Genomic DNA, 20,863 nt, shown 5'->3' on the forward strand with positions numbered 1-20,863 from the left:
CAGTGGGCAGTGTGTGGGCAGTGGGCAGCGGGCAGGGGCCGGGGGCGGGCAGGGTTGGGCAGCGGGCGGGGCCCGGCTGTGCCGCCGGCCGCCGCCAGGGGGCGGTCGCGCAGCGGTGCCGGCCGGGCCGCTCCGCCCGCGCTCGCTGCCGGTGCCCCCGGCGCTCCCGGTGCTCCCGGGCACGGGCATCGCCAGCCCACAAAGTCACGGGACGGCGATGTCCCGCGTGGGTGGCGTGGGGTCACCAACGCCATGCCCGTCCCTCCAGCCGGTGGGAACCGGGAGCGGCTGGCCGGCGGCGGGGGGATGGCGGGGGCCGGTGCTACCGTAGCACGGCGCTGACCTTGCCGGCGGCAGAGCGGGAGCGGGCAGCGCTCTAGGCAGAACCGGCGGAGCTGGAGCAGCCGCCCGTGGCGTGGCACCCATGGCCTGACCTTCCCAGGGACAGCTGTAGTGCCGGGAGGGCAGCTGGGGGGCCTGTATCCCCATCCCCACCCTGGTATAGTGTCACCGTTGTGTCACCATTGTGCCACGGTGGCTGCTCTTGCTGGTGATGGCATTCCCCGTGCCCATCCCGGCCCTCATCTGTGCTTCCTGCCACCATGGAGCCGAGTGCTGGTGGAGCGTGGGTCCTGCTGCTCAGAAGCAGAGTGGGGGTCCCAGGAGTGCCACGAGAGGGTGGTAGGACTTTGGGTGGTGTGGGATGTGCCGAGGGGGAATGGGACTGGAGCTGGCCTCTGGTATCCCCCTGGCATCTGGTGGAACTGGGGCGGCTCTCCAACAGGAGAGCTTTAGGAAGGGTGCCAGGGGGACTTCTGTGAAGAACCATGCTCTACTGGTGGGAAAAAGTTTCAGAGAATTGGGCTGTGGGGGAAACATGTGAGGTGGCTAGGCAAGGCCATGGCATGTGCCCTGGTCTTGTGCTGGCCTGCCACCAACCAGCTGGCCCCAGCCACCCTGCAGCCCCAGGGACTGGCCCAACCCCATGGCAAACAGGGCTGAATTGGGCGAGCTGACCCTTGGACTGGGCAAGGAGGGACAGCCCCGCAACCCAGGGCCGGTGGTCACAGCGCCACCCTGGCTGTGCCTCACTTCTCCCATTGCGGACAGCCCCTCTGCTAGCACGGTGGGTGCTTATCCTGGTTTCTGTCTCCTCCTCCTGGCACAACCCCTGCAGCCCCTGGGCTCACTCCTGGCTGTGAGGCGGGTGGGCAGTACCATTAGCCCCCTGGCAGCATCAGGCAGAGCGGTGCTCCGGCTCTGCTGGGTGGCAGAGGTCCCAGGGACAGGAGCACTGACTGGGGGTGCCGGGGGCTGGCTGCATGCCGGCAGTGGCAGGAGCCGGCTGGGGCTGTTTTCCTCTCTGTTTGCTCGGCCCTGGGGACGGCCAGCGATGCAGATCAAGGCCGGCGTCCTTCGGGCAACCAATTGTCGTACAGCTCAGAGGGGAGGGAGAGGGGCAGCTGCCCCTGGGCTTTCCTAACCCTGGAGAGGGCCACCATGCCCAGCCTGAAACAGCACTAGGTTTAGCCCACCCAAACACAAGGCTGGGTGGTGCCAGCAGGGACCCAGGGGTGCTTGCCAAGACCCAGCAGCCGGCGCTCCCCAGCTGCCCCCTGGCTGGGGCAGGCACCCCACATCCCACCACTGGGGCAGCTCAGGAGCCCCGGTGCTGCGGGGCATGGCAGCCTCAGTCCTGAGTGCCAGCGCCTCCTTTTGTGCTTCTCTCGCTGATTCCTTCTCCCTGTTGGACCATGAAAGGGCCTTTATCCCCTCTCCTCCTGGATCACACCTGACAGGAGCCTGTGGTGGACTGTCTAGCCCTGGGACTGACAGTCACCCCAGCCAGTGAGGGGGTTCAGGACAGCCCTACAGGTGCCTCTGCAGGGAGCCAGAGCAGACTGCCCTTTCACTGGGACTGCAGGGACCATACCTGCTCCTTGGTCAGCTCTGGACAGACCACAGCACCCTGGGGAGAGGAGGGACACGGCTGTGGCCACGTCTCCATTTTTGGCCCAGTTATAAATAACTCTAAACAAGGATGCTACAGTTGTCTGGGCTGAAAGGTGTCCCTGGTGCTCCCCTGCTCCCAGTCCCCAGCTCCCCAGCCATCTGCCACCCTGCTGCCCAGGCCCTGGGCAGTATGCCTGGCATCCCCCAGGGATCTCCCAGCCGGCTCCACACTCCCTGACAGCTTGCAGGAAGCGTGGAGATGAGCAGGAGAGCCCCTCCCCAGGGACTAGAGACCCCCCAACACTGCCCCACATTTCCTTCCACTGCCCTGTGCTGCACTGCTGGCATCACCTTTTGCCTCCTCAGAGGTTCTGGTAGCTGCCTGAGCTCCCTCCCTGTCCTCAGGCAGCCTGGGTGGCTGCAGTGTGGAATGCTGAGCTCCCTGAGGTATGGGGGACCCTGAGGCTTGGGGAGCTGATGGAAGGCAGCTCCCAGCCCGGAGAGATTCAGGCCCTGGGAGATTCAGGCACATGGGAGGGTTCCCCTGTGAGCAGGGCCGCCCCTGCAGAGCGGAGCTGCATCACTGACCTGAGGGATAATTGCCAGATCATCCCTCCAGTGGCTGATGGCACCCAACATCTCTTTGCCCACTCAAGAGAAAATACTGCTGGCCCCATGTATGGCTTTCCAGTGGGATGTGGGGAGCAGCAGAGCCCAGCAGCTGGGGTCACTGGGGAAACAAGCCAAGACTCAGGGCAGCTGGGCACTGGGTGCTGGATGTTTTAGGAGCATCACGGCTACTTGGGTTTGTTTGGCTTGAAAGGCATTTGAGTTGCATTTAAAGGCATTCAAGTCCTTGCTAAATCCTTGCTTAATTACCTGAACAGCATTTAAGCCTTTGCTGCAGGATGGTCAACCCCCAGAAACAAAGCCCCTGGCCCTGGTGGGGCTGTGGGTGCTGCCAGTGGGGATGGTGGGGACATGGCTGTCCAGCGTGGGTGGCAGAGGCGAGCAGGCTGCCAGCAGGTGCCAGCACCTCTGGAGGGAACTGAAGGGCCAGTCTCCCTATGCCAACAGGAACAGTTTATTCCCACACCTTATGGCTCAGGGCATCCTCCTGTCGACAAATGCTCCCAAGCAGCCATGGTGCTTGACGGGCTGGAGCTGGGGGATCCTGTGTAGGTCCCTCCAAACCCCTCAGTGGTGCAGGGAGAAGCATCGGGGTTACCCTGGGGCTCGTCCTCCAGTCCTTGGTTCCCAGATTGTGGCTTGGCAGGGAGGCGATTGAGCGCAGAGATAACCCACCCTTCAGGTCTGCTGAGCAGTGCTTTGCTTCTGGCTTCTGTAAAGTTAATTGGTTTCGAGGTTCCAGGAACAAACGAAGGAGAAAAACCCACTCTCCGATGTGCGGGATCATTGAATGCTCTCTGGTGAGTTATAATTGCAAATCATGTTTTGAAATCACATTAACCAATTAGCCCGTGTTGTTGTTGTGCCCTGCCACATGACAGCATGTGCCGCGAGGGAGGCGGCGGTCAAGGGCGAGGGAGGGGGCCACCAGCTGCTCCCCACCACCTCTGTGTGCGGGCACAGGCTACCGGCACCAGGGTGCTTCTGTGGAGGGAGGGCTGGGGGGAGGAAGGCTCCAGCCCTAGACATGGCCTCGGGCAGGTGTCACTCTGGAGTCCACCCAGCCCATGCTGCTGGCCACAGGCATCCCTCTCCTCTTACAATCAGCATTCCTTTTGTGCCTCACTTGCTTCATGGTTATGGCGTCAAGAGGGCAGTGGGAGTTTTGAGCCCCTGTGTGTGCTGGCCTGTGTCTGTGGGATGCCCAGTGATGGGGACTAGAGGCACCCACTGGAATGTTCCTGGAAAGGGCTATCTCCCGGACACTTCTTGCTCGAGAGGTCACAGTGGTGGTGAGGGGAACACTGCTTGGGCTGCAAATCTCACCATTATCTCTGCCGTATCTTCCTGCCATCTGGGCTCTGGGAACAGCGGGCAGTGGCAGGCAGCAGCAGGCAGTGAGCTCAGGGGCCGGGGAGGAAGCCGAGCATGACAAGGAGAGCGTGTCCTGGCCATACATAGCACCCACTGCTTTGTGCCTGGGTCCTGGGCTGGCCTTGTCCGTGCTGCGACGTTTGAGGCCGAGGGTTTTATGGGTTCACTTTAATCTTTGATCTCGAAGCACGGCTGAAGGATAAGAAATAGGGCAGCTTTTGGCTGAGGGAAATGGTGAGAAGGCAAACCCCACGAGGGTGTGCTGAGGGCAAGGGCTCTGGCACAGCACATTGGTAAGGCTGCTGGAGAGATGAGCCGTGCTGTGCTCCCCTGAAGGCTCCTCACATACGGGAATCCAGCGTCAAACTTTCCAGCCAGCTGGAGAAAACCGCACGACTGCAATTTTGCAATCCACTAAAGCCCTGACACCACCAGAGCCATTGGTGAGACTGGCCAGAGCTGCACTGGGGAAGCACTGTTGACCAGAGGGCTCAGGGGTCGAGAGCAGTGTCTTAGCCCACTCCTCTCATGGCTCCTCTCTATGTTGCCAACCCGGCTGCAGGAGCCTGCAGCTACTGTGTGCCTACTGCTGGGACACGCTTTAGGAGGTTCTGGGGATATCTTCACTCTCTTTTCCTCCTCTCCTCACTGCTTTGATTTTCTGCAAAGCTTCTGCTTGACACAGTGGAGCCCTTGTCCTCTGCCCACCTAGAAAGTGAAAACACCGGTGAGGGTGTCACATGCTGGACAAGAGAGGGGACAGTAAAAAGTGGACATGGCAGCATTTGTGCCAATAGCAGGGGAAGGGCATTTGGAGGCTGGGAAGGAGCAGACAGCCTCCAAATCACTTCCCACAGGTCCTCCAGCATGCTACCCCACAGCAGTCACTGCACCCTGTGCCATGGGGCCACACTGCTGTCCCCATGCCCAGCACCTGTGCTGTGTTTGCTTACAGGGTGGAAGCTCTTGGCCGCCTTTTCCAACCCTGGTGAGACGTGTTGCCGCCCATCCCGGGACGTTTCTCCACAGGTGCCACGTGGCTGCACCCGCCTTCCCCAGAGCAGGGAAAGGGTTAAACTGATGGCTTGAGGCCAGCCATGCCCATCTTCTGGGTGCCTCTGGCTCCCCCGTCACACTGCCAAACCTGGCTGCCTCCAGTCCCCCGGCGTGCCAGCCAGCGCTGGTTCAGCACTTACGCATGCTGCTGTTATTAGAAATTAGTTAATGGATGTATGTCTCCAGCCAATGGAGAGCGGCAGTAACAGGAGCCGCGGGATTGCCGGGAGCGTGAGGGCAGAGCTGCCACTGAATATTTAACATCCCTCGATGGCCAGGCGAGAGAGAGGGTGCCTCTTCTCCCGATGGCGACGCTCGCTGCTGGCTGGCAAAGCCGTTTCCTTCCCAGGCTGCCCGAGGCTTCGCAAGGATTTATGAAAGATATGCATAACACAAATAAAACCTTCCAGCAGCGTGTGGAGCCATTCTGCCAATGCACAGCAGCTGGGAAGGGTTTGCAGCTCAGCATGGGAGGTGGGTGGACTCCCAAGTGTACACCCCCAAAATTTTTCTCTGAAGTAAAAGCTAGGCAGGACAGAGGAGCAGGAGGTAGTTTAGGGGTGTTAGACCTTGTAAAGGTGCAGGGAATTTTTGGGGACACAACTGGTGACTCACCAGAGCTCATGGCTCTCCCTAAAGCATGTGGGATGCACTTGGGAGAAATCTCCGCTTTGGGGAACTTTTATGGGGATTTGTGTCTTCATGAAAATAGACATCTCTCAGCTCAAGTGGGGAGGTTTGATGGAGACTGGAGGAGGGGGCTGGCCTGTCCCAGTTACTCCGGGTCTCGTTGGGATTATTCCACACGGGTTGTTTACGCCCAGTGTGCTGAGATGCTGGGGAGAGTACTGTGAGGGCAGCGGGCACCATGAGCAGGGCAGCCAGCTGGGCTGGCTTAACGTGGGAGCAACCTGAGCTTCCCAGGCCAGGGAGAGAATCTGACTGAAGGAGTGCTGCTGGGTGACCTGTCCCTGCCTAAGAGGGGGGGAAATGCTGTGCTCACACTCAGCACATACTGGATTTAACCCTTCAGGTAGATTAGAACGACTGCTCCAGCTCTGCTTCTTTGGAAGCAGCCACTGGCCTCCGGCAGGAACCTCAGCTGCTGTCGGCAGGGATGCCCGGTGAGGTGTCAACACCTGGCAGGATAGGGATGCCCAGTACAGTGATCATGCCGTGAGGGGCACAGATATCGGTGCGGTCGCCGTGCGCGGTGCGTTGGGGATGCTTTGTGACGTACCTATTCCAGATAGGGCAGCGCTGCCGGGACACTGATGCCCAGAGGGGGATGATGCCTGGTGGGGGGGGGGTGATTCACTTGCAGGAGGTGATGCCCGGTGGGACGGCGATGCCCAGTGGGCGGCTGTGCCCGAGGAGCAGTGGTCCCGCCGGAGCGGGGCGGGGCGGGGCGGGGCAGGGGTCGGTCGATGCAGGGCGGTCGCTCCACCCGCTCCCCAGCGCTCCTCCTGCGCCCCGGCAGAGAGCAGATTGGGAGCCTTTGCGCTGGGGGCGGGCTCGGGTCTGGTTTAATCTCCAGCTCCGCCGGGATTACGGTCGCAGGATAGTCTCTAATCCGCGGCACTGGCCACCGGGGGCTGCTTGCCCCAGCCCGCAGAAGAGGCACCGCGGAGAGGGGGCAGGTAGGTCTCTCCAGTCTCCCCGGCTGCTCGCACTCCCAGGCTCGCTTTTCTGTAAAGCTCTGTGGTTGGAGGCTGCCGGACACTCGGACCCCTCACCTCCCCTAATTCTCCTCCGCACCCCATGCAGCCCTTTCCGACCCCTCTTTTGCCGGCCCCGCTTTCCTCTCACAGCCCGGCTCTCTCTCTCTCCTCCGTTTCCTTCTCCTCCTCCCGGCGCCGGGCAGCACCGGGAAGGCTCCGGGGCCCGGCAGCTCTGGCAGGTGCTAGCGCCCCGGGGCTGTTTGCTTTGCTGTACTCCTGCCACTTCCCAGCGGCTGGCACCTTCCCACGGGTAGGTGACAGATCCCGCGAGTGCAGGGGGAGGCAGAGCCCTGCCGTACCCTGGGTACCCCAACGTCCCGACACTGCCCCTGCCCGGATCGCGGTGCTGGGGGCTTCGGCATGCATCGTTCCACTGATACTCATAGTGACATCAACCCCCAAACTCCCTTTACTTTCCCTTTTTTCTGCTTTAATTTTTAATCGCCCGTGGGAATGACATATGTTTCTGAAGGCTGGAAGCGGCTGTGGCCAGGATCGGGTGTCAGGGTGCCGGGGTGCCGGGCTGGGGGGCACGGGCAGGGAGAGCGATGCCAGCCGTCATGGGCACGGGTCTGGCTGGGACCTGCGTGCGGTGATTCCATAGGCTGTGGTATTAATAGAGCCTGGCTGCCCGGGACAGCAGCGTGGAAAGCCGGGCAGCACATTGCGTTCATGTTGGCCACGCGTGTCCTGTGCCAGCCGGCGTGGTGGCCCTCTCTGCCGTGTCAGCTGTGAAAGTTCCACTGGAGAGAAATCGTCCCCAAGGGAAACTGAACCACAGCAGGCAGTTGCTGAACTTGGGGCCCCCAAGCCATGCGGTGGCACGGGTGAGACCGGGGACCTGGCAAGTCCCCAACAGGTGGGATGGCAGGAAAGCAGAACCCTGACTGGCTGCGGAGGGCATGGCTGTGCTGAGCTGACACGGAGGAGATGGGGAATTTTCCACTGGTGTTTGGACCAGGCCCAAGATGAGGTGTTAGACCTGCCTGGTCCCTGTGGCTTCAAGGGGGTACCCCAGAGAAAGGCGTCTGTGCCTCGCAACACTGCCCTGTCTCTCAGAACAGGGCGCCGGTGTGCCTTGGCTCTGGTGGCCAGGGATGCTAAGGAGCAGCGGGACACTCCATTCCACTCAGGGGTGGCATGGGGGTGCTGGCACTGCGGGGACCCTGGCTGAGGCGCAAAGGGCCCCACAGCACCCGGCCGTGCTGCAGCTGTAATCACACGCCGGGGCTGCGGCCACGGCAAACAAACAAGCGCCGGCAGAGCCTATTTTCCTTGGCGCATGGGGACGGGGGGAAGGAGCGGAATCCCACGGGCTCCTTTGGAAGTGCAACCCTTGAGAAAACAGAGGCGGGTTGGGGACAGAACAGACCCCCATGCCCTCGGCTCTCCTCGCCGCGTGGGTCTCAGCCGCCGCGTGCCTCCCCAGCTGCTGACGCAGGTCTGGGACTGGCTGGGTCCCCCATGCCAGCGGGGCACAGCCAGCCCGGTCCTGCTGTCCCTGTGGAGCAAATGTCCGGCTGGTCCAATGGTGAGAGTGGCACGGCCAGGCACAGTGGTGGTGCCAGGGGGCTTGGGCGAATCATGGCTCCTGATTGTTACAGGGGGCTGTGCTGGGGGTGCCGGAGGTACATGGAGCTGTGGCTGAGGCCAGTCCCTCCTGATGTCCCCAGCCCTGCCAGCAGCAAATGGCACCTTGGAATTTTTGCTATTGACCCGTCTGTGTCATCCCATTAAGGCCAGTTGTGTTTTGGGGACTGTGAATTCTGGGAAAGCATCTTGCTTCCAAGACAAAACAAAACTCCAGAGGTGGGGTAGAAAACCTGGCATGTCCTTTTCCAGGCCCTGTCTGTCCATCAATCTCTGCAGTGCCATTACCTGTGTCACCACCTTCCCTGGGTGGCCCTGTGTTCTCAGAGGGCAGTGCTTGAAGTTCAAAGCAAAGCTCATCATACAGCCTAGCAGTGCCTGAGATGCTTTGGGCTCAAACGGGTGTCTCACCCAGCCTCCCCAAGAGCCACACTGAGTGCCATCGGCTTCGTGCTGTGCCCACCCTGTCCCCATCCCCATGCTGCCAGCTGCATCTGCCACCTGACCTTGTACCACATGGACTCAAGCTGGCAGGTGACAGCCACAGCCTGGGCTGTCCCAGGGCTGGACATGACTCCCCTTGCCTGGCCTCAGCTTCCTCACTGCTTTTCCCAGCTTGCCTCGGTACTGGTGCTTGGATGTTGGAGGATGTGGCAGGATGGTGATGGCTGATACCTACAGCCATCCTGGGTTGTGTGCCTGGCAGGTGATGCCGTGGCTGAGCGGCACCATGGCTCTGGCAGTGGAAAACCCTCAACATGGCCTCACCATGATGTTTGGCTCCACCACTCCCTTCCCTGAACTGTCTTTCCCCTCCCTGGTGTGTCCCAGACCCCATTCCCAGGCTCAGGTACAGCTGTCCCCCAACACTTGTGCTCAGAGGTGAGGCCCTGGATGGACACCACTGTCCACACGGTGCAACAGAGATGGTCAGAAGTGCCCAGGCAAGTGTTGATGCTGCCAGAGCCCTGCTAGTCAGGACAGCAGCTTTAAGAGCCACTTGTTTCTACTTGCTACTGCCAATCCTGCCCTGGCTGGAGCACTAGGGAAGTTGCCTGACCCGAGGCTGAGCCATGGTGTGGTTTTTGGGGCTGAAAGAGGAGATGTGAGCCCAGGAGCGATGCCTACTCTACCCAGTTTGTGCTGGGGGCATAAGTGGGGCTGGCTGGCATGACCGGCTGGTGGGGCTGTCATCTCCAGAGGATCTCAGGTGGAGCTATTGCAGGAGAATCTCACGCAGATCTGTTTGGGGAAGGTCTACAGCAGGGCTATCCAGAGAGGTTCTCCAGCCATGCACCACGCAGGTTGCCTCAAGCTCTCCTTTCCCACAGCTGCTGGGGATCCCATGCCCACGTGGGCGCCCCCCAGAACCTTTGCTCCAAAGGTGAGGTGCCTGGCCATTCCTTGAATGGCTGGATTTGCCCCTTTGGGTGCCCCTTTCCTCTGGGGGAGGTGGCATCCTGGCACTGCCTTTGCTTAGCTGGGAAGTGGGGGATGGAACACCACAGGTTAAAACCAGGTTTGTGTTGCTAATTTTAGGAAGACAGGCTGGAGGAAAGCTTTGCCTGTGTGTGCTTCAGGGGGAGGGCAGACCTACTCCTAGGGCAGCCGTGGAGGGGGGTTCTCTGTGGAAGGCAAGGAGAGGGGGCTTTCTCTGCTGTGTGCCCTGCTGGGGTCCATTTCCCTGGTAGGGGTTGCCCAGGGACTGCCCAGGTTTGGGCTGTTGCCCAACTGTGCCTGTGTGCCCACACAGCCCTGTGCCCACAGCAATGCCAGAGGCTGACCAGGGACCCCAGGCTGGGGCCACCCTGGGCCCAGCAGGCATGCTGGGGGGCTGAGGCAGTGAGGGGAACATGACTGGCATCCCTGCTCACTTCCCTTGCTGCCCATGTCTCTGGCAGGGCTCAGTCATCAGCACAGCCTCAGGGAATATGAGACCTGTGTGCCCAGCTCCGCTGAAACCCGAACGGCCACCTGGGCAGGCGGGCACAGGCGGGGGGGCTACCATCCCCCTGGCACACACGGGCAGCAGTGGGATACCTGGCTGCCAGCACGCAGGCCGGCAGCTGCGGCAGGCTTGGCGCTAAAGCCGGATTACCACCCGGAATAGTCCCACGGCTCCAGCTGGGCCGGATTAACAAGGATTCATCTACAAGGGAGAGGAGATGGGGAGGGAGTCTCTGCCCTGTGGGGGTCCCCGACCTGGGGGAGCACTCACCTGCTGCCAGGGAGACCCTGTGTCTTCGCTCTGCACAGGTGGGAGGAGAGGGTGCTCACAGATGGGTGTTGCGGGCTGTGGGGACACGGCCCCCCAGGCTGGCGCTGCCTGGCACAGGCACGGCTGGCAGGCACTGGCTGCCTGTCCCCACGTGTGCTGCACTGCCACCGCTGCACTGCCACCGGCACCGCGTGCGCTGCTGGGGACTGTGCCGGGCCGGGGCTTGACCGAGGGAACTGGCACAGTGCAGGAGCCAGGCTTGCCCAGCGTAATACACATCCTGCTGGCCACGTTGCCAGATGCAATGGACCTCCCATCCAACATATCTGCTGGCATTGCCGACAGAACTCCCTGCCCGACCCCCCGGCTCCCGCCCGTGCCTTCCTCCCGCTGGGATTTTCCACCTTTTAAATAAAGTGCGTGGAAGCAAGATGTGAGGCAGAGAGAGGGATGCAGTCCCTTCCAGGACTGAAACCCTCACCATGGTGCCCTGGTCCCCGAGGAAGGCTGGCCAGGGGCCAAGGTGAGCCCAGGACGGCCCGTCTGCCAGAGCAGGGCAGGGATTTGGGAGCCCTGCCGCCCCACACACGTATCCCCATCGCAGCGAGGGCGGGCAGGCGTCTGTGCTGGCCGGGACGCAGCGCGCGAGACCAAACGCAGCCTCCCCTGGAGCGCAGACGTGGCCAGCGGGACGGTACGTGCCGTCCCACGCATCCAGCTCCGTGTTCCATCTGCAGGGGCTGCGGGACGGCACCGGGGCCCAGCTCAGGCTGCCTGCCCACACCGCAGTTTTGGTGGGGTGTCACCAAGCACTGGGACAGCCGGAGCAGCCTGGGAGAGGTGGGAGGTCTGGCTGCAGCGGGGCTGTCGCTGTCCTTGTGTCCCAGAGCCCGGCAGGCAGCGGAGAGGCGCGTGTCAGGAAATCGATGCAGCTTGCTCAGCACCCCCAGGAACGAGGCCCTGGGTGCCACAGCGGGGGGGTTCTGTGCCCACACCTGTGGCCAGGTCCACACCATCAGGCTGGCCGAGTGGGTGCTGGGGCTGCTGGTCAGGAGTGAGATGATGCCAGGCAGCATGTGGGCTACCCAACAAAGCAGTGAAGATGGCAACATCCCATCTGCATGGCAGCACCCTGAGGGGAGAGATCCCTGAGGAGATGCTCTTTGCCCAGAGGAGAGGGTTCCCAACTAAGGTGGGCACACAATGAGGCAGTGAACCCACCAACCCCACCTGGAGGGGAACCAAGCCACCCCTTCTGGGCCACCCGTCACTCTGTATTTGTTGTTCTGCCTTATCGCAAGGCAAACAGCAGCAGGCAGGGCTCACACTGCCTGATCGAATCGTCTCATGCTCCCTCCTCTTTCATCTCCTCCCTTGCCCTGGCTACTGCCACCAGGAGAGCCTGGCTGAGGGGCAAAGGCCAGGGCCAGCTGGGGAAGTGGCAGTGAGTGGTGCTGGGCCTGTGCCAGGGCTGTGCCAAGGCTGTGCCAGGGCTGCCCGGCAGGAGGAAGCGTCTGGGTGGCAGCACGAAGCCTGGTGCATGCTGAATGAGTTCGGCCGGGCCGCTTGCTATTCCGAGAGACGCTTGGGGGAAGAAGTTGGTATTTCCTGAGCTGCCCAGAGAGGTGTAATTATAACCTGGGAGAAGAAAGGGGCTGCAGATGAGAGTGCCCAGCCTTCCTGGCGCCCGTGGGGGAGCGGGCAGGGGAGTGGGCAGATCCTGCCTGCCACCAGTGGGATGCGGTGAAGCCCTGCCCACAGGCAGCCCTGCGGCACTGGGGGGCTTAGGGAGGTGATGGAACATCACAGATCTGGTGCACCCCCTCAAACCCATACTGGGTGAGTGGTGGGTTTAGTGATGCCTGCCTGTGGTGGTGGGAAGGCGCAGAGTTAACGGTGGCTTTTGGACGTGCTGGCAGCCTTGTTCATGCCTGGATCCATCCCAAGTGGAGGCCTAGTGGAGGGGATAAATCATCACCCAGAGCCCGCCCTGCGCTTCCCTCTCATCCCCCGCAAGGCTGAACCTTCTCATTTTTGTCCCTGCTGGCCTGTGTCCTGCCTCAGCTTTCCCACCTGGCTGGGTGCTGCAGGTAGGGTGGCCCAAATATGTGCCCACCACCCTGGGCCAACCACAGGGGCTCGGCCCCCCTGGCAGTGCCAGTAGCGAGTGTGTGGCCTAGAATGACCCTGCCAGGTCTCTGTGGCCTGGATGGGCAGGGACAAGCAGGGCAGCAGCTCAGGAGACCGGAGGTGCTGGCACCCACACCCTGCCGTGTCATCCTTCCCTCGCGTGCCAGGAGGACTGCTGGTCCTGACTGTGCTGTGGGAAGGCTCCTCAAATTTCTGGGGAGACAGATACCCTGGGAGCATAAAGATGGGCATGTCCCCTGCTCACCCCATGGCGACCCCAGGCAGCAGGGTGGTGGGGCAGCAGCATCCTCCCGGGACTGGGGACCATGCTGCATCCCAGCAAGGCCTAACCTCCAGCTGGGTGGCACAGGCCCTTGATTAGACATAGCCCCAGCATGAAGCACCCTGGCCAGCCGGACAAGACCCCAGCCCCTCGGGGCAGTGGGGGGTGGCGGGACCCTGCCCCGGCTGCCAGCCTGCCCCAGAAAGCCACCCTGTGCCGTTTCCCAGCGGGGCGGGGAGGGCCGGGGCTCGCACAGAGGCGGCTTTGTGCGGCGTGCCAAGGCGTCCCGCGCTCGGCAGCCCGGCCGCCTTCCCCTGCCAAGGAGCTGTCTCCCGGCCCCGCGCTCTTTCCTGCTCCGTTTGTCCAGCCCTGACGTGCCCCCGAGCCCCCCGCCTTGGCACCCCGGCAGCGGCGGGACGTGGGTGAGCCCTTCGCGCCGGGCAGCACCACGGGCTTTACATAACAGCGGCTGGGGGTCCCTGAGCTCCCTACCCCGTCCTCAGCCGCCCTCCCAAACATCCCCACTCGCCTGCTGGCACCCGTCTCCAGGAGGGGAAACTGAGTCATGGAGCCGAGAGCTGCGGGCAGGGGAGTGGAGGTGGGCAGGCGTTATGGATGGGGACTCTGGGGCTCGGCAGTGCTGTGCTCTGAGCAAGGGGATGGGGTGGGCTGTGGGATGTCTGGCTGGGCGAGGGGGCAGTCCCACGTTGGGACTCTGGGGGGATATTGGAGCTGGGGCTGAGTTCCATGGGACATTGTGTGCTGAGCGGGCAGAGGGGAGAAGCACACCACTGTGATGCCTGGCTCGGTGACCCTCTCATCCCCGGGCACCCGTCCCTGCTGTGCCACCAGTGCTGGTGCTGAGCCCAGCTCCAGTGTCCCTGGTGGAGGCAGGACTTGTAAGACTCCAGGCCAGCCCCTCTGGTGCTCCTGCCCAGAGCTGGACCTCTGTTGCCTCCCTCTTGCAGAGCCTGAGTAAAGCCCATAGCAAGCCCAGCCGTCTCCCAGCCATGGATACCACGGATGTGCCCCTCCAGGCCGAGATGGTGGAGCTGGTGCCCAATGGGAAGCACACGGCTGCTCTCACTGCCTCCACTGTCCCCTCACTGGCAGGTGACAGGTAGGGGCCTCAGGGCAGGCAGCGGTGCCAGGGGCTTGGGGGGTCCTCTGAGCTGCTCCCTGCCCTTAAGATACTAGCCAGTGCTGATGGTCCCTGCTTCTGCTTTGGCTTCACTCCTCTCCCTCCATGGACAGATTTGAAGAGAACCAGACTGGTGTGGCAGAGATGGAGGAGTTCCTGCCCCACGGTGCCGAGAAGAAGCAGACACACTTCACTGATGTAAGTAGCAGCATGGGCACAGTGGTGGGGGTGGAACGGGGCAAGCTCCCAGTGTGTCTGGTGCATCCCCTCCCTCCTGTGTCCTGTGAACAGTTTGAAGGGAAGACGTCTTTCGGGATGTCCGTCTTCAATCTGAGCAATGCCATCATGGGCAGCGGCATCCTGGGGCTGGCCTATGCCATGGCCAACACCGGCATCATCCTCTTCCTGTGAGTGCCATGGGGGTATGGGGGTGGGGGGATGTTCACGTGTGGGGGGCTTCTCCAAGGGGATTGGTGGGCGCAGGCAAGAAAGAAGTCTCTGACTTGGGGTGATGCAGGAACCAGTGTCCTGCTGGCTGAGCAATGACCATTGCTGGCATAAGTCTACCTGCTCTCCTGAGTGCTGTGCCCCACTTGGGGGGAGGAGGAGGAGGGTGAAGGCTTGCTTTCCTTACTACAAAGTCAGATTTACAAAAGTAGCTTGAAGGACAAGAGTGATTGCTCCTTTTGGGTGTGGAGACATGGACTGAATCTGCCCCATGGGCGCCCAGCTGGCGCTGAGGCAAGGGGGTGGTATCCTGCCAGGACAGCTGCCCACAGGCAGAGCACTCCTGCGTGGGGTTTGCCCCACAGCCATGTCTGAGCCCTGTGCTGTGACCCACTGGTAACCGTGCTGTCCTCCTGCAGCTTCCTCCTCACAGCGGTGGCCCTGCTCTCCAGCTACTCCATCCACTTGCTGCTCAAGTCCTCGGGCATTGTGGGTAAGTACCAAGTCCTCAGCAGGGCCGTGCCAGGGGATCCCCTCCTGACTCTCACCCACCACCGCTCCCCGTCCCACAGGCATTCGCGCCTATGAGCAGCTGGGCTACCGAGCCTTCGGCACGCCGGGGAAGCTGGCCGCAGCCATCGCCATCACGCTGCAGAACATCGGAGGTGAGGATGGCACTGGGGGGACCCGTCTGGGCTGGGGACAGGGGATGGGACCAGAGAACACCAGTGCAGCAAGACCTCGTTCTGCCCTGCAGCCATGTCCAGCTACCTGTACATTGTCAAATCTGAAGTGCCTCTGGTCATCCAGACCTTCCTGAACCTGGAGGAGAAGACCACGTGAGTGCCTCCAGCCCACGCTGCCTGCGTGCCTTCTCTGGGCAGGCGCCGGGGCCCTGGCTCCAGCTGTGCAGCCCATGGCAGGGATTTACTATCATTAAGCCACTACTATTTTTGATAACTGTCAGTGCTGAATAAGCCCCTGGGTGAGATTAAACTGAGCTGAACTTCCAATCCCTGCTCCTCACATCCCCTTGGGATGAGGCTTTCCTCCTTGAGCAGAACCTGGGGCTGCAGGGTGGGGGTCTGGTTGGGTATAGGTCCCCCCACCCCATGCCCACATCCCCACTAGCAACTCTAGCCCTTGTGGGTGCACCACTGCCGGGGTAGGCGGAACCCTAGCTCAAGGGCCCCCAGGGATGCTGGCCTCAGGGGTCCCCAAGGATGCTGTCTCAGGAGTTCCCAGGGATGTTAGCAGAGGAGGAATGCCAGCCTCAGGGGACACCAGTACCCCTGAGATTTTCCAGCTTAAGGGTCCCTGGAATAGCAGACAGCCCCCACAGTGGCTGCCTCTGCCCCCTGTGCAACAGCAGAGTGGGGCGGTGAGCAGGCCCTCTGCTTCCAGGGACTGGTACATGAATGGGAACTACCTGGTGATCCTGGTTTCTGTCACCATTATCCTGCCCCTGGCCCTCATGAAGCAGCTGGGTAAGTCAGGGAGATGCTACCCATGGCACTGGATCTCCCATGGGGTGATGATGCCAGCCTGGATGTGCTGGGCAAGGAGGGGACACTTAGCCAGTGCAAGGGTCCCGCCCGCACCCACCAGCCACTCTCCTCCCTCCCCAGGCTACCTTGGCTACGCCAGCGGCTTCTCCCTCAGCTGTATGGTCTTCTTCCTCATCTCGGTGAGCACCCGCTGGCACATGCCGGTGCCTTGGGGTGCCAAGCATCCCTCCTGCCAGGGTGTGAGGCTGGGCTGGTTGCTGTGGGGACAGCAGAGGCAGCAGGGACAGCGGATGCTCGGGGCTGCAGACGCTGTGGCAGGGCTGTCAAGCTGCTGGGTTATTTTCGGCTGAAGGAACCGAATGTTGTGGAAAGGGAGAGGGGGAAGGTGCTGGAGGGGCATCTGCACATGTGGCCCCTCCACGTGCTGCTGCCTCACTCTGTCCTGCTGCTCAGCCCCACAGGGACAGGTTGGGGGAGCAGCATGTCCACAGGGCAGCACTAACAAAGGGTGTCCCTAGGAGGGGCCCCAGCAGGGTCACTCTCCTGTTGGGCATGGTGCTGGTGTGGGCAATGTGTGGTGGGAGTTGGGGGCACCAAGAACTGACTGGCTCCATGTCCCCTCCATCCCAGGTCATCTACAAGAAGTTCCAGATCCCCTGCCCACTTCCGGAGCAGGAGGGGAACATCACGGGCATCCTCAATGTCACCACTGTCAGCACTAGTGACTACCAGAATGGCTACACAGTCCTCCAGGCCCCCGAGCAGGACACTTGCACACCCAGCTTTTTTACCCTGAACTCACAGGTAAGGACCTGGGATGCACCCCTGAGGCTCTGGGTGAGCCCCCACCCTGTGCACCCTGTGAAGATGGGTGGTCCTGGCGCTGGCAGCACCTGCCACTGGGCCCCCAGCAGTCAGTCATCCTCCTCTTGCACAGACAGCATACACCATCCCCATCATGGCCTTCGCCTTCGTCTGCCACCCCGAGGTCCTGCCCATCTACACCGAGCTGAAGGAGTGAGTCCTGGGTGGGGGCACCCACGGGGAGGGGTGGGCTTCATCCGGCGCCCACCCAAAGGCAGTGCTGTCCATGTGTGGGACATGCACCGGGGCATCATGGGGAGGGGGGTGATGTGACCCTGGGCTGGGTGAGTGGGTGGGTGGATGGTGGCTGATAGGACCTGGGATGGGTGTTATCAGTCTCAGGAGGTGGGTGATACAACCTGGGGTAGGTGGGCAGGGGGGTGGTAGGCAGTATCACCCCTGGGAGATCGGTGATATAACCCTGGGTGCGTGCTATGACCCCTGGGAGGTGTGTGATGTGACTCACAATGGGTGCAAGGATAGTATGACCCTTGGGAGGTGGGTGCCATGATCCAGGGGTGGTGGTGTGACCCCTGGGATGTGGGTGCTGTGACACAGAGAGGGTGGGTGGCTAGTTGGTACCACCTTGCCCAGGAAGGGGGACGCAGCCCTTTTCCGCACATCCCCCACACACCCCAGAGTGTTTTGGCATCACCCCTCCTCACTGGGTGGGTGCCACGGGGCTGTGCTGAGCCCACCATGTCCTGCAGCCCCTCCAAGAAGAAGATGCAGTGCATCTCCAACATCTCCATCATGGTCATGTACCTCATGTACTTCTTGGCTGCCCTCTTTGGCTATCTCACGTTTTACGGTGAGCCCTTGGGGAGGGGACTGGGGCTGGCACACCTGTGCCAGGGGGGTGATGGTGCTGGGGCTCACCCAGGGGCTCCTTGATGATGTTCACAGATCGTGTGGAGTCAGAGCTGCTGCACACGTACAACAAGGTGGACCCCTTTGATGTGCTCATCCTGTGTGTGCGTGTGGCTGTGCTGACGGCTGTCACCCTCACTGTCCCCATCGTCCTCTTCCCGGTGAGTGGCTGCACAGGAATGCCAGGTGGCTTCAGCACCAGGCTTTGAGAAGGGAAACTGAGGCAGTGATGAAGACAGGGATTGGGGAACAGGGCATTCTGGGTGCCAGGAACAGGGCTGGGGCAGAGGCTGGGGTGATGGGGCAGAGTCAGGGCCACAGGAACAAGGCTGTGAAGGGGTGACAGGAACCAGTGGGGCATCAGAGTCAGAGCTTGGGAAGGGAAAGGGGTTATGATGACCTGCAGGGCCATAGGGATAGGGCTAGAGTAGGGGTGATGGGGAGCAGCAGGGCTGCCGTGACAGGGTATGGGTCCTGGCTCCAAGGATGAAGTGTGATACCCTGTCCCTGTCCCAGGTGCGTCGGGCCATCCAGCAGATGCTGTTCCAAGGGAAGGACTTCAGCTGGATCCGCCACATTGCCATTGCTGTGATCCTGCTGACGTTCATCAACCTCCTCGTCATCTTTGCCCCCTCCATTCTCGGCATCTTCGGCTTGATTGGTGGGTGGCAACGCCCTGCTCCTGTCCCTCCTTGATTGCGGGGTGTTGCAGCAGCATGCCAGCCCGTCCTGACTGATGCTCAACTTTGACCGACCCTCCCATGCCTCAGTTTGCCCTTCTCACCATGCCAGGACCAGGTGCCCATCCCATTGCTGTCCTGGCAGGCTGGTTCCCACAGCGCAGTGCCGGCACTGCTCTTCCCCTGCGTGTTTCCCTTGATCGCCCAGCCAGGCTCCCCCTGCTCAGCACTCAGCTCGATGCCAGGGCCTGGGCTGCGGGAGGGGTGTGGGGACAGTGCCAGCACACTGCGTCCCTGGGTTCCTGGAAGGCTTTGCCAGGACTGGGGGGGGGGGGGGGGGCAAGGAGGGGGTGGGGATAGACAGGACCTGTCCTGGCAGTGGGGCTGGCAGAGCTGAGCTGCAGGGTGGCAGGCCCCTACTCACTCTGTCCCTGTCTTCTTCAGGTGCCACCTCCGCTCCCTGCCTCATCTTCATCTTCCCAGCCATCTTCTACATCCGTATCATGCCCAAGGACAAGGAGCCACTGCGCTCCACCCCCAAAATATTGGTAAGCATGGGCAGGAGTACAAGCGTGGGGACAAGCATGGGTTCTGAGGCTGGCTGGGAACCCTGTTGCCCTGGCCATCCCTGAGTCCCTTCCTTGTCCCCACAGGCTGCCTGCTTTGCTCTCCTCGGGGTGGTCTTCATGATCATGAGCTTGAGCTTCATCATCATCGACTGGGCCACGGGTGGGGGGAAGAGCGGCGGCAGCCACTAGCCACTACTGGGTGCCCAAGCCAACCTCCCCCCCACCCGCCCGTGCCCCAGGGAGAGCTGACCCTGGGCTCAGCCCCCATGCTGCAGCCCCACCAGGATTCCCTGGGGACTTCTGCTGTTGCTGCCCGTCACCTGTGGTGATGGTGAGAGGGCATGAGCCATGGCAGGCATGGAGACTCCTCAACCTGTGTCCGGGATGGGGCAGTGAGCCCGGGGCAGGTCCTGTGCCCCCCAGCCACTCCAGCGGGCACCCTCCCTGCTCTGCGCCTCAGTTTCCTCATCTGTAAAATGGGGAGAATAATACTGCCCTACCTCACCCGGAGCTGGCTGTCAGGTGGAGCTCTTCTGCACCCCGAGAGCCACCAGCAGCAGGCACTGCCAGGGGCGCAGGGCACTGCCTGCCGTGGGGACCGAGGACCGGGCACTTCCCTGGCCTCGCCCAGATAGCATCAAGAGCCTGATGAACAGTGTCCATGGGGGCTGGAATCCAGCAGGGCGGTCAGACCTGTGACAGCACCTGTGCCCAAGCCACCCGCCCTCTCCCCTGCCATCCCCCCATCCCCAAAGAAAAGCCACCCACTGCCCTGGGCACCCCAGACCCTGTGGACAAGTGTGGTCCTCATGCTGTGGCTGGTGGTACCCAGCCTGCTGCTCCTGAGCCTGCCAGGGGAACTGCTGGCTCCTGGTGCCTGCGGATGGGAGCCTGCTGACCCCTAGGCCATGGATGGGGGGGGGACCAGCTGCATTGCTCCAGGGAGGTGGCATGCACGCCATGGACTTTGCATCTGGCATCCTGCCCATGCTGCAGCTTGGCTGCTGGGGGCCTGATGCACCCAAGGGGCATGAGGGGGGCTTGGGGGGGGGCTGGGGTCAGCACTCACTGGGGGCAAGCTCAGAGCTCTGGAGGCACCCCTTGTCTGCATGCCCAGATGCCAGGGTGATGGGCACCCCAGGGTGATGGGCACCCCAGCAACCCAAGCTGTCCCTGCTTGCCTCGCACCCTGGGCCAGCACTCAGACCCCTACAGCCCTCACCCATCCATCCACCCATCCATGCCGCTGAGATGCCCCAAACCATGCCAAAACCCGGAGAGTGGCTCTCCCACCCCCCACCTCCCCTCCCTGTACGGAGGGCAGCCCGGCAGGGTGGGCAGCACAGGGTTGGGGGGGATCTGTCCTGCGGCAAAGTACATAAGAGACGTATTTTTTTATGTGGTGGTGGAGGCTGGGATGCTTTTTATAAATACTGTACATAAGAGTAGATCTTTTTTAACGTGTTGTGTTGCTCTGGGTAGCTCTGTATAATGTACATATCATATGGGGGGCATCGCCGCGGACTCTCACCATCGCCCCGGGTCTGCCGCTGTTCCTGTCACCAGCCTGGCTGCCCCAGGGCCACCCCTGACACTTGTAAATTATTGGTGGGGGTGATACTGGCGGTGGCAGGAGGCCAGAGGTGAGAATAAAGATGTGAATGTGCCCAGGTCTCGGGCATCACTGGGGCGGGTGAGGTGTTGGCACGCAGGCTGGCACCTCACACACGGCATCCTGAGGCGGCACGGACAGACGGACACGAGCCACATGGGTGCACAGACATGCGTGAGGACAGCAGGGATATATGGACGTGGATGTGCAGACGGAT

At 61.9% G+C, this 20,863-nt stretch overlaps 1 protein-coding gene across 1 annotated transcript; it reads left to right on the forward strand.

The window, feature by feature from the left end:
- The first annotated feature begins 6,494 nt into the window (after nucleotides 1-6,494).
- Nucleotides 6,495-20,700, forward strand: SLC38A3 (solute carrier family 38 member 3). Its single transcript, XM_053989461.1, has 16 exons — nucleotides 6,495-6,653; nucleotides 13,924-14,075; nucleotides 14,210-14,294; nucleotides 14,388-14,503; nucleotides 14,963-15,036; nucleotides 15,116-15,208; nucleotides 15,301-15,382; nucleotides 15,948-16,030; nucleotides 16,172-16,230; nucleotides 16,682-16,855; nucleotides 16,989-17,068; nucleotides 17,626-17,726; nucleotides 17,822-17,946; nucleotides 18,302-18,446; nucleotides 18,910-19,013; nucleotides 19,119-20,700. Exons 2-16 carry the CDS (start codon nucleotides 13,966-13,968, stop codon nucleotides 19,221-19,223), a joined length of 1,536 nt encoding a protein of 511 aa, XP_053845436.1. The 5' UTR covers nucleotides 6,495-6,653; nucleotides 13,924-13,965; the 3' UTR covers nucleotides 19,224-20,700.
- Nucleotides 20,701-20,863: the final 163 nt, after the last annotated feature.

Source organism: Vidua macroura, chromosome 13, assembly GCF_024509145.1.
Source record: "Vidua macroura isolate BioBank_ID:100142 chromosome 13, ASM2450914v1, whole genome shotgun sequence".
NCBI classification, from domain to species: Eukaryota; Metazoa; Chordata; class Aves; order Passeriformes; family Viduidae; genus Vidua; species Vidua macroura.

Bases quoted from the DNA above. Each gene is read 5' to 3' on its own strand.
- SLC38A3 (XM_053989461.1), top strand. From the start codon at position 13,966: ATGGATACCACGGATGTGCCCCTCCAGGCCGAGATGGTGGAGCTGGTG. The intron at 14,504-14,962 runs GTGAGTGCCATG...GTCCTCCTGCAG, and splicing joins ACCGGCATCATCCTCTTCCT to CTTCCTCCTCACAGCGGTGG. The intron at 15,037-15,115 runs GTAAGTACCAAG...CCCGTCCCACAG, and splicing joins CAAGTCCTCGGGCATTGTGG to GCATTCGCGCCTATGAGCAG.